This window comes from Rhea americana, unplaced genomic scaffold, assembly GCF_003343005.1.
Source record: "Rhea americana isolate MKP2758 unplaced genomic scaffold, rheAme1 scaffold_6, whole genome shotgun sequence".
NCBI lineage: Eukaryota > Metazoa > Chordata > Aves > Rheiformes > Rheidae > Rhea > Rhea americana.
In genome coordinates, this window is record NW_028186756.1 from 8,833,848 (window position 1) to 8,847,083 (window position 13,236).

General features: G+C 35.2%; 1 protein-coding gene across 2 annotated transcripts in view; it reads left to right on the top strand.

Moving 5' to 3' along the window:
* The first annotated feature begins 288 nt into the window (after positions 1-288).
* The window catches only part of LOC146587415 (connector enhancer of kinase suppressor of ras 2-like), a 206,421-nt gene continuing 193,473 nt past the window's right edge, over positions 289-13,236 (top strand). Inside the window, exon 1 of one of the 2 annotated variants that reach the window (XM_085319811.1) lies at positions 289-355. In XM_085319811.1, the coding sequence (XP_085175937.1) occupies positions 289-355 (67 nt within the window). The remainder of the gene's footprint in view (positions 356-13,236) is intronic. The other variant, XM_085319812.1, reaches the window with a different exon arrangement.

Sequence of the window (13,236 nt, forward strand, 5' to 3'; positions counted from 1 at the left end):
CACTGGGTACAGGCTTTTGGTAAGTAAGTATATACATACTGCACCATTTCCTGGTTCAGTGTGCTCCAGCGTGTTGCAGGCTGTGTGCAGTGGGGGAGGTGCCAGAGCTGATCAAGCAGTGTAATTTTATACATTACTGAATCAGTGCAGGAGAAACCTGGAGGGAGAAAGCATCATCTTGTCTTTGGACTGCACTGTAAAATCCTACAGCTTTCTTATCCCAGCCATGCTCTGATACATTTTTTCCTCTCCTTTTTCTGATTTTGGTGTGAATGATAAAGTGATCTGATGATGGCTCTCGTTATGGAACCTATTAGCAAGTGGACGCCCAAGCAAGTAGTGGATTGGATGAAAGGTATGATCATTTATTACCATGCATTGTCTGTACTTTGGATCCATGCAATTTACATTTCGGCTACTGTATTCATTGTTTTGGGAAGAGTTAATTCAGTTTTTAAAATCCATACGCTGCTTTGCACAGGAGTTCTTAAAGATACGACTGAAGAGAGGGGCTGTTTAAGCTGTACAGCATGCTGTTGGAATTTGGCTGAGAACTGAGTCGTGATCTAATGCATTTGTGGGTAAATGCAGACCTAAAGTGTTTGTGTCTTATGACTCCATTATGCATTGCACAGGGTAACGCTGTTATGTTTGGTTGCTTTAAATTTGCCCTGATTAGCTCTGTTTTGCTCATATCAGGTGATCTGATGCAGTGGCTGTGCAGCACTTGTGCACAGTTTAGGGTAATATAAAGAGCACAAGATGCTAGTGACTGGACTGTGGAATTTTGATCCTTTAGTGACATGTCCTGATTTGTTCAGGCTTCCCAGCTCCTCTTGCTCGCACCGCTGTTTTGTCTAACGTACAAACATCCCCGACAGTCACTGGTACCGTGGACAGTGCAGTCTATGCCATATATGGGGCGTGCAAGGGGAAACGAGCAGGGCTGAGTGCAGCTACACGGGGGAAACTCTTCCCAGTAACTAGACAGGAACKGTGATCTCCTTGCACATTAGCAGCTTCAAAAACACAGCCATAAGCTGTGAGATGTTTTGCTTTATATTGCTTGGCTGAGCTACAAACAGGTTGGTTTGGACAGAAGAGTGAAGAATTGCTCATGGGGATAAATGTTTAAATTTCTTATCTGTGGGGAAAAATGTGTTTACAAAGTAGAATGCATTACTGTTGTTATACACCATTTCTGATGAGCTGTCTGTCACAGGGACAAATAATTTCTGCTATAAATAATCTCCATTATATAAGGAAAAAGTTGCAAATTTTGTTTGTATGTTTTTCATGGATAAAATATCTGTAAKGAGATTATTGAACTTATTAGAGGGATGAACTGGATGCCCCTTATAATAGCCTTAAAGATTTCAGTATGTTATCATTAGTTAGAGAATGGCTTTGATTTCATTCTGCTGAGCTACGTCTCCATACTTAACTGAAACTGGGCTGTTTAGGTGCTCATCAGAAACATTACAAGCAAACTATTCTTTTACAAGCATAAAGTATTATAAAGCAAATGGCATCTAAGGGACTGTATGTAGTTTGTTTCTTAGGTGTCCACTTAGGTTAGTTGAGAGGTCTTATGCGGGTCCTCAGGATGACTCCTGTAACCATCAGATATACGACTGATACCCATATTCCAATAGCATTACTTGAAATTAGCACTTAGTGTGTGTGCAGAAGAGAGTTTTCTGATCTACACCTGTACTGTCAATACGCAAAGATTTTTAAAGTAGACTGTTATGGTATTTTAACTAAGTTGAATTATAATGTAAATTAAACGTCAAAGTGTATATAATACTTGTTGCTACATTTAAAAAGACTCCTTGCTGCTCTCTTTTACTCTTCTGACTAAACTAATTAYATCATTGGTAATATTAGTCCATAACAAGTGTACATACTACAGAAAGCAAGAAGATCATAAAAACAAACTGTATTTTAAATGTGGAATTCAAGCATGTACTACATCCCTCAGTACTGAGTTGCCTAACTGTATGTAACATTTCTATACAGAGATTGCATACTGCATCCATAAAAAAACCTGGGGTAGCCAGTATTGTCAGTTTTGTGCCTCTGGGCTTAAGCGAGTTAAGTATATTGCAAAGAACATTGAAGTATTCACAAGACAGATGTTTTCCTCAGTAACATGAGTGCTACAGACCCACTGACAGTAAAACTGCACATACGCCTATTTTTAACATACTAATATCACAAGCCTATGTTTGTATCAGAGTGTTTACTTTGCATACTTCAATTATAGCCAAAGAAAATCTAACAAGCCTAAGAAACACAAATGGAAGCATGCCAAAATTACTCTAAAACTACTTGGAAATCTCTATCTTTATAACAATTGTTAAATCATGGCCACTGTCTACCTGTAATTTTCTTATTTTCTGTATATCAGCTCCATTAGCTATTGTAATTCTGCTAAATAGCTGTTAATGCATTAGTGAGGTTGAAGTTCTGCACAACTAATCATATTCAAGTGATAATGCAGCTTATAAATATAAGTCCTTTATACTGAAAGGTATACTTCTTCAACAGAAAAATCATTGTAAAGACACTTCATTAAAATTACCATGTTATAAAGGTGGAATATTATTTTGTTACCAAAAGAAACATGTTAAAGAACAATGGATCAAATATTACAAGTATAATATACCTTATTTTTCCTTAAAAATGTTGTCCATTAGTTTTATTTGTAAAAGTTATAAATTATAACACATTTTGCAGTAAAATGACAGCGAGATTTATCATAACAATTGATTTAGCTACTGCTACATACTTTTAAAAACTGTCAGTAAAGAATGTTTTGAAACTAACTAGTACGAAAATCCTGCAACGTCGAATAATTTAAGAGAATCTGGGAGAAAGCCACAAAAATGATGTTAACAGTTTGAGACCCAGCTACCCAGAATTCATCCTGATGACAGTGTGCTATTATCAGAAGCAGCTGCAGCCTAACCTCCAACCAAGAGGAGACATGCTTCTGTTCTTTTCCTTAAGGAAATGTTACTTGCCAAAAAAGTAAAAATTACTAGGCTCTAAGAAATATTATTATGACAAGTTGGCATCTTGTATTTACCCACAGTTCCTTCTTGGGAACGCATTCAACTGGAATTCAACTTGGGAACTGGATTGCACATTGTGGTCAACCTGAATAGGCCACGCAAGTCTTTAGAAATTGATTCATGAGGCCTACAGAGATCTAGAGATCTAGAAATTAAGACTACATTTAATTAAAGAAATTGTCTTAAGAGTATGTAGAAATATTTTGTAAATACAGAGAAGCTGCTGTAGTTTAAAAAGACAGCTTTCAAAGGAGTAGACAATGTGATTTGTGAATATATTTTTAACAACAGTTTTCAGACACTATTCTTTTTTTTCAAATTTTTCAAAATTTTACATTTCTTCAAATGTTTTTCCCTTCAGAAAATGCGCCTGGTATGTATCCATTTCTTACTTAATTTAAATGTTTTCCTGGTGATATATACTATAGACTCAAAAAGTTAGTTTAAGAGKAAGGGCTTTACATTGCTTTGCTCAAATTACAGTTTTGCACTGTTGGAAAACAAATATTATCCCTAAAGCTTGCAAGCATATTAATAATCATGACTGTTTTCAAAATGTTCCGTTTTTCCTCTGATTAAGTTTAGCATGTTAAACTGAGTACATGACAAAATACTCTTCAGTACTTGCATCTGTAATACATCTACTGGGGGACTTTGGATGCTTTTTAGCCTATGAACCCCTGTACTTTATATTAAACTCAATGACACTTGGCAGCTGCAAACACATTATCGGAAAGAGCACTGCTAAACCAAAGGCCATCTATTTTTATATGCATGCATGCATCAGGGAAGACAATCTTGTACAGAATTTTGGGGGACTGGGGGGCAGAGAGGAGGTATGCTGTCTTATTCCTGAGTGCTTTGCAATTACAAATAGAAAATGCATGATAGCATGTGTTTTCATTTTGAGTAAAATCTAAAATGTTTTCTATGTACTTTCAACATAATAAGATCAAAGATTTTGTACTTCCTAAGTGAAGAAGTTTATAAGTAGTGGGTCATTTAAAATGTGATCTCATTTACATTTAAGTGACACTTTTRTACAAATAAATACTAACCTTTCAAAACAATCCATGGAATGAAACGAAATACAACGCAATGAAATACAGCTGTGACTTTGAGAGAATGGAATGTTATTGAACAGTTGAAAATTAAAATAGGAAACCAGTTATTTCTTAAGTACTTGTAAGTARTAACTCCACATGGAGTCAGTTACTCAGTCTTGTTGACTGATATTAAGGTTTGTCTGCCAAAACAACCTGCAATAGAGGTTTCTCTCATAATGAATGCTCAGCTTTAGATAGTCATTTCAGAATTGCAACCCATTTTTCCCCTTTAAATCCAGAATTTCTCCACTCTCAACAGGAGATGCAGACATGAAAAAATAAAAATTAATTCAGTTGGTAAACTGATTAACTGTGCTGCACTGATCCTGTGCAGAATAATTATATGTTTGGCTGAAGGGTTTTCCTTAGCATGTAATTCCCTGATTTCAAGCTGGCTCATAAAAGAGAAAGGAAGGGAAGGAGGGGGGAGCTGAGAGCAGGGAAGCTGATGACGTGAATGGACTTGTTAGCATTCACATCACACAGGGCTTCGGCAAACCCCTTTTCAGTCTTTTTTTGCTTTTCATTAAATCACTACCTGTTCTGTAGCAATATGTCATAAACAGGGAGTCTCCTCTATTTACAGAATGTCATATATAAAATCTTAAGAGTATACTGGAGGCACAGCTAAATATGATGATCTACTGCAAAAGCAGCCTTATAGCTACTGAGCTGGATGATACTTAGCTTCCTTGATCCCCTTTCCTGACCTTAGAATGCCATAATGCAAGAATTCTACTTCACAAGATGCAATTTGAAACTTAAGTAGATAACCCAGGTCACATTTATTTAGAAAAATGTAGGTTTTATAGCATCCTTTCAGTTCTTTCTATAGACAAATAGGTTTAGAAAAGAACTGAGAGCCACAAATAGAGTCCTTAGAATTAGCATTGAATTTTCAAGCGGTTCTAAACCAACAGGTTCATCATTTTCATTCCAATTTCAAAATCAAAACAAATAAACCATCTACTGATGTGGCTCCCAAACGGCCCTTGGATTACTGTATTCTACTAGTATCAGACTTCCAGTCCTTGCTGGAAAGAAATTGAATCAGAATTGTCTGCAATTCCTCTCTCTTCTTAAAAGTTTCAAAGAATAATACATTTTTAGTAATACATTTTGGCAACAGCTACTCTGTTGCATGTTGGTTTTTAGCCAATCAAAATTATGGTATCTTAAAAATATTAAAATTTAAAATACAGGAAAAGATACTGCTTGTAAATACTAGACTCACAAATTGAGATCAAGGATACCCAACAATAAGTCAACAACCCCCAAATYTTCCTGTAGCAATGAGGGAGTAGCTCAGGCTGCCTGTTACAGAAATGGGAAGAGTCAGGCTGGGTTGTTGGAGGAAGAGCACTACAGAGTCAAGCCTGCCACTCCCGCTGCTGCCCTCCTTCCAGCAACAATTATTGTACTGCAGATTTCAACCCCTCCTTAAGCAAAGGAAGCAGCCGTGACTTGAATTTCCTGCACTTTTGGCATGGCCAATGTCAGCAGTGGGGACCTATGTATCTCCAGTTTGCGGCAGCCTCCTGCCAAAGGCACTAATTATTTCCCCTCCACTCAAACTTACCTTGCTCATCTTTGTAGCTAAAATCTTGGGTCTCTAAGAACAATTATGTTTCTGAAATATCAGAATTTAATCATAATTACTTCTTTTTTAATAATTTACTTACAAAACATGAAGTGTGGAAATATGAGCATATATGAATTTACATGCTCAGCAAGCGTGAGAATGAACTCGGGTTCCCAGCTTTGGATTGTGTGTACTGCCAAAGAATCATGATAACAAGCGATCGAAAAGTCCATTAGATCCTAATGGTATCTGTAATATCTATTTTATCCTGCTATATATTTAGTTTTTGTTATTTACCTGAGTCAATTACCTAAGAAAAATTGAGTAGAATAGAAGCAGAAAATGAGCTTCAAAGAAACTGAGCTGAGATTTGGAGTTTATAACAAGGACTCAAATCCATGATCACAGCTAAAAAGTCTACAAGTACAAGAAAAGACCTTTCTGTGCTAAAATATTTTGTTAAAAAGGGCCAGCTGAGTACACCTCTAAGTTGATTATTTTGCAGTATGGCATATTTGAGACCAGATTTCAAGAAACAGCTTTCTGTTAGTAGGTACAATTAGATGTTGTAATATGCTGCCCAGGCAGGTTTGGGCATTTCCACTGCTGAACATATCTAAGAAGAGATTAGAGAGACATCTCTCTGGAACTGTTTATATATCCAGCCTGTTGTAGCAGAACAGTCTAATCTCTTCTCAAGGCTTCTTCAATTTCAAACAAGATCTTACAGTGGTTTCTTCCATATGTATGACCCTCATCTCTGATACATATGAAATAGTCTAGAATAGATTATAGTTTTAACTTCCTTCTGGAYATTCTGTGATTTAATCTTTCCAGAATACCTGTGTGAGAAGAATATCCTAGTGCAGAGATAGGTAAATGCCTGTGAAGAATCTGCATTTCAGATATTCTAAGAATTAATGTATTTGGGAAGATTGGATTGGGGGCAGGCAAAATACAAAAAAAATCATACATGCTGTAATCTCAAAGTTCAAGATCTCAGCTCACTGTTTCTTAGAAAGGAAGTCTTGCAGAACTGAGTTGCTCTTTCATGATGAACAAATATGATACAAGAATATATTAGTGCTTTCTTTAACCTCCTTTTTCTTACTTTTTATTTTCTCTTTAAATACTTTCTTTTAATTTATCTTAATTCTCTTAATTTTCTTTAAATTATCTTTAATTCTCATTTTTTCTAAAATTTTTGCATATTGTTAATCATTAGCATTTCTAAAAGTTGCTGGCCAAAATATCTGGCAAGCATGTCATAGTTTTGTTATCACCTGCCGTATACATAAAAACTGAAAACAGATGCAGTCCACATTGATTCCGAACAACAACTAGTAAGATGTATATGTATGATGTGTATACATAGCAGAAAAAATATTTAATTCTAGTTAAAACCTAGCAAAACCAAGTCAGAGAAGCAAAATCAACACTCTGTGCCAAATATCTAAAACTGAGAAGTGTTGATGTCTTATTTTATAAGAAACTAAAGATATGGCCTGCTTAGAGCAGAAGACGGGACTCATCAGCATTTCAGTGTCAGAAGCAGAAAAAGACACCCGTTCCTGGCACCAAAAGTCCATTCCTTTCAGCCTAAGAGGTTAAGATATCATACACAGCTCAGGAAACTGGCATGGTAGTTAAGACCCTGTACTTCAAAGCTTCAAACATCATCCCTTGGAATTCAATCTGTGTACCTTTGGYGGCGAGTACAGATAGTGGGACAGCAGCTTTTCTGAGTCCCCTTCTCCATTTTCTGCCTTTCCAATAACCATGCAGCCATATTTCGTGTCATGACAAGCTGATCATTCATGGCTGAGTAGGGTACTGTAAGAAGGCAACCATGGCTGAACTCCTACTGCGTATTCTATATAAATTATTGAACCGAGGTATTCCTGCATCCCTATCRCTATTCCTCATTTTTACAAGTACTGTTGGGAGGACCAGTTAGAAACCAGTTTATGTATTTTCCAAGAACAGACTGCAGATTTTTCACTAGCTCCATAAAACATTTCAGCAACACTAGCAATTTGAATGGTCTATATTTAGTATCTGGAGAGTCGCTGATATATTCTAAAACTTCCTCATTTTAAAACATATACATTCAGACTGTTTGAAATAAATATAATTCTGCCTGCAGAGAAAAGCCTGAGCTGCATGWATGTCTCTCAAGTTACATTTATCAAACATAACTAATAAAGAAATTTATTATCTTGAACCTTAATATAGGCAGGCAGACATGCATTGTCATGCATTGCTCTATACTGTAATCTTACGTTTTATTAAATCACATTATGCAAAATCCACACCTCTCTTCGAATTCTGACCACTACAGAGAACACAGTGGCATTGCAAATTCAGAAGAGATCACCCTTCCCCATATCACCATTATTTCAATGTCTTACATTGAGAAGCAAATTTTGCAATAAACTGGATCCTGTGGTTGACACTTTCCAATCAYATTGAATAAGGCTTTATACTTCAAGAAATTACAAAGATACTGGATGTTGCTGAACAACAAAATACATTTATTGTGTCTTCCTAAGCATAATCCTGGCAACACCCTTTTCCCCTCCTAATTCCAGATTCTAAATTTTTCATTGCAGCTGAGTAGGAGAATGTTTTGGCAAGAATGACACCAACACATGTACCATAATGTTGAGAATACTATGAATAACACCTCAGAATTATTTTTACAAGCATATGCAGTGTCTAATTTTTAGGAAAAAAAAAGTAGAAAAATAATGTATCACAGTGCTACAATATACCAGGTTACCTAAGTTGGAAAGCAGTTTTCAAAACATTATACTTTGCAAAAAATACATTGTGAGTTGCATTTATATCTGTGTGTCTGCCAGAAAAACACTGTCTAGATTGTGTTCCCACTCCAGCATCTCCAAACGCACGAAATGGCAGCTGTATGCTTTCTAGGAGTGTCCTCAAGATACTCTCCTAAATACAGGTTATGGATTAGATGAAACTTCATGTATTTGAGTAAAGAAACATTCCTACCTAGTGAAATTTCCATACATCTGTTTCTGRTGGGTTTAATCAATCTATTTGCAGTAAAGAAAAAAAATCATGAGGCATAATAAATATTTCAACACTTGCATATGCCAGGAAAGCAAAAAGAATGTTATGATTTGTCCTGAGGTATATTGCACATAAATTTTAACATCAGCAATGGGTTTAAAAGCAAAAAAGCAAAGAAGATAAGTAGTTTAAACAGTATAACTTTTAATTCCATTCTTTCTGAGAACAAATGTTCTGCAGTGCTGACAGAAATGGAGGTTACAGTTCTACTGGTGAAATCAGTGACACTGATGACTCTAAATGAAGAACTCTACTTCAATAAACTACAGTGGCATGGAATATTGCTGAGCAATAATACACATTCATCGGCTCCTCYCAGCATAACTTTGAATATAACTTCTAAATATCACTTTAGTGGTTTATTTTTTCAGTAAGCTTGAAACTTTCTCCTGTCTCTTGATAACAAGGAGATTAACAGGAGATGAAAAACGGGTCTTAGTGAGTTATCATTATAGGAGGCAGAGAGGAACAAATTGTAAGGCTCTATTTGTGAAGAGCTCTAGTGATGAATCAAAATGAAATTATTCTTGATTAACCAATACTCAAACGGGTCCCAACAAGCATCCTTGTTGACCTTCTACAGTGATGCATTTAGAAAAGTTCAAGGCCAATGCAACATTTGTTTTTTCCTACTCAAATTCTCCACCAACTGTTTTCCAGTAAAAATGAATTATAAAAGGACTGTGGTGCATTTTATTTATAATGTGATTGATTTATTTAAAATAAAACTGTAACAGAAAATAATTTTACAAAATACACTCAGCTCTCTTCCCTACAAACATGCCCACCTTTTTCATTCTAAATATCATCCAAAGTTTAGTTTTYTCTTTATTAGAGTAATCCAGTTTTCCATATGTGACTTTTCCTTCTTCCAGGCATGCCTTTATATAGTTACAATATAAAATGAACTCTCTATTCCCTGTCTTAAAGATGTTAGAACAACTCCACCAATAGCCATTCTTCCTTCAAGAGAGATTCACTGATTACTATTTTATAATTTGGATTATTAAGGAACAAAAAGACTGATCTGTAAGTCATTCAGGTTGTTGTTTAGCACTGACTAGACTGTAATAACCTTTTGACATCTTTTGAGTATGACTTAATCACCTTTACTAAAAACAGCAGGAAAAGGTCAAGTTGCTTCCATCTTATTTTTGTATGTTTTTGCGTGTTTCCATATAGGYCATCCTTAAAGCCATTCTCCTCAGAAATGCTATGACCTTTTAGATATATAGAAATTAGTTATAAATGCCTTTTAAAAAATACACATTTGTGATGAAATGTGCAAACTTCTTTTGAGGAAGAAGAGACTTAATATTTAATATTCTGAGAAAAAATAAGCAATATTGAACATCTATGAAAAAGTACCACTAATTACCAAGAGACCAGTTAAGAAGTTTTATAGTTTGCTCTATAGCCATTAATTACAATACCAAGGAATAGTTTATGACCAGTTCAGACCCTATATTGACAACAAACAAGAATCAGTATGTCTATTAGAACTGCTTCCGCTAACAGGGAAAAAGAAGAGATATTAACCACAACAGGGAATTTCTTCATCTTTGAAAAACTACGAGTTTAAAATAAGTTCAGGTTGTTTTGTTTCCCTTTTTTCTATTTTCAAAATGAGAGGAATTGTGTCTACTGTAACTGTAATGAAACTACTATAAGTATACAAGGGATTAATTTGACACAACTGCTTTTTAGTTTATATGGAAAACTGCCTCTGCTTGAGTTAAGATGGACAGTAATGTCACCAGCCTGACAACTCAGATAGCAATTATCACTTGAATGAAGAACATGTTACAGCTCTCACTTCACCAGCTTCTTCTGTTCTTTTTTCTTCCCTATCCTCTTGTTTATTYATTTATTATCTAAAAGTATATTTCCTGCCTTTTTCATAATCAGATGGAGAGTAAGCATCAGTTAGTAAAGTAATTCTTCCATTTAACATTAACAATTTCTAGCTCTGGCCTTATATATCTTAGGGAGTAGAGGGCTGTAGTGACTTGGAAATGAGCTGCACTGAAAATCCAGAAGAAAGGAAGGAAGGAAATGCAATGRGAGAAGAGTGGCAGAAACAAAATGTATTCTCTAGTATTCTCCAATCACTGGTCGTGAGATTTTTTACAGTTCTTTGAGTTCATATTCACTGCACTACAGAATTCACTTGGTACACTAACTAACATAAAGCTCAGCTGCTGTCTGCCTTTTAAATGCAGATATTTCCACTGTTGCTATACTTTGTTTTCAAAGTAAGAAAGACATGTCCATTCTAAGCATTAGCAGGTAACAAAAAACAGGTGACAATATCATCAAGTTTTGACCTCAGACTTGGCAAATCGGTTATGTTTCTGTATGCTGCAAGTGTCTGCAATTACATTAAAGTGTTCTTTTATAAGCAAAGGGCTGCTGTTTCTACAGACTCCAATTAATTAGAGGCTGAAAACTACCTGCCTAAAGGGCCCCAGCGCAAAGCTCTGGTACCTTCAAGATGCTGTTGGAAAAAAGGTGTATATTGATGTTTCACTAACTCTGTATTAAAATCCACTGTGASTATTAAGGATGGTTTTAAGTTCTTTCAGATGATGAAATTTTGCTTCCCTTGAAGACGTGGGAGAGGCAGCTCGACAGTGGTATCCACTTATGAAATTCTTTACAATGGCTTAGAACATGTCTTGTAGCAGACAGGAATTTGCTGCAGTGGGAACATTCCTAAAAAAAATTGGAAAGAAATATGAACAAGGAGCTTATGCGGAAGATGTCCAAAATTAGAAAACGCTGAAGAGAGATTTTAATTGTCTATTGTGAAGCCACATTGAGAAATTTGATTAGTTATGCTTAAAACTACTCCATCACTTAGAGAGAAAAAAGACGTATCAAGCAGAGAAAAAACACTTTGAACTACGTATTCTCTAGTTGGGGGAAACTAATAGAGTGATGTAAGAGAAGTTTAGAACTAATAGAGAAGTTCAGAATATTAACTACTTGAATTTACCTAAAAAGAAATGAATCCACTTACTGTAATAGTTCAGAGATACTATTCCCTGAAAGTAAATTTTGGAGAATGAGCTAGTGAATAATGCATCAAAAATAAAACAAATAATTTATCTAACTAATACAAGGGAGAAATTAGAACCATAAATAGAGATACAAGGAATTTTCACATGGGCAATAAAAAGGCAAATAAACAGAAAGGAAATTCAGGGCCTAGTAGCAAATCAAATGTAAGTTTGAAATCAGAATCTCTTTGAAAGTATCTGCTAACCTAGAAATCTGAATATGGTATTAAATTAGAAGGCAGGGATTAAGTTATACCTAGCTAGACAAATATTGGAAGACTTTGAGAAAACACTGGGAGGTTAGTGAAAAAAATGAGAAATGTTCAAATGCTAGATGCTAGATACTAAAACTAGATTCTATATACTTTTTAGGAWTTAAAGAGCCAGCCAGCAGTACTCCATAAATATTAAACTGAGCAAATGCAGAAAGATAAAAAGGATTCATTGATTTGTGATTAACAGTAACTGTAGGAAAAATTGTTATTGTAGGAAGATCAACCCCATACTGAAATCAGGTTACAGAACAGTTTTCTGAGAAAAATGGGGGAAATCTACTTCTTCACACTTTCAAAAGTGGACTTAAAAATACTACTAAATGTGGTGAAGGAAACTGTCATGCGCTGAAGGAAAGATGGACTGGGCGATCTAATTAGCTGTTTCCATTTATTGCTTCGTTGATGATTTCCAGGACAAATTATGAAAAGCTTTTGTAGAAACATCAGAAAATCATTATTTGCCTATCAGCAAGTAGGAAATACTTTAACTAGCAACCAAATTGCTAAAATAATCACTCAATAAAAGTATTTCAATTCAGTCTTTAAATCATTCTCAAAGCCATCAATATCACTTAGAACATGAAAAAAGCTTTCCTAACCCTTGTTTATTGTGAGCTGTTTTTTGCAAGTACTCTCCACTGTTAAGTTCCTTTAATTTTAAGAATCTGAAGGTAGTTTTGTAGATCAATCTTTTATAAGGCCTCCTCAATGACGTTCTTTAGTGGCACAATAGGATGCTTTATTCTTAAAATATTCTGTGAATTTCCATTTTCTTTTAGGAATAAATTTGACAATAAAAGGATGTTGCTAGATTATGAATCCTGGCATTTGTTATAAATTAATTCCAGATAACATGTAGCATTTTTGAAAGGCATTGGTTTTCAAAAGTATTTAAGTATCTTATATATGCCTTTGACAGGTCTCCAGTTCCCATGCCATGTGTTCAGGCAGAAACACCACGTGAACCAAAGCTGTATAGTTCTTCTCTATAATGTCAGACTAGCCTGCTTGTGATTTGCTAGGCATATAAAA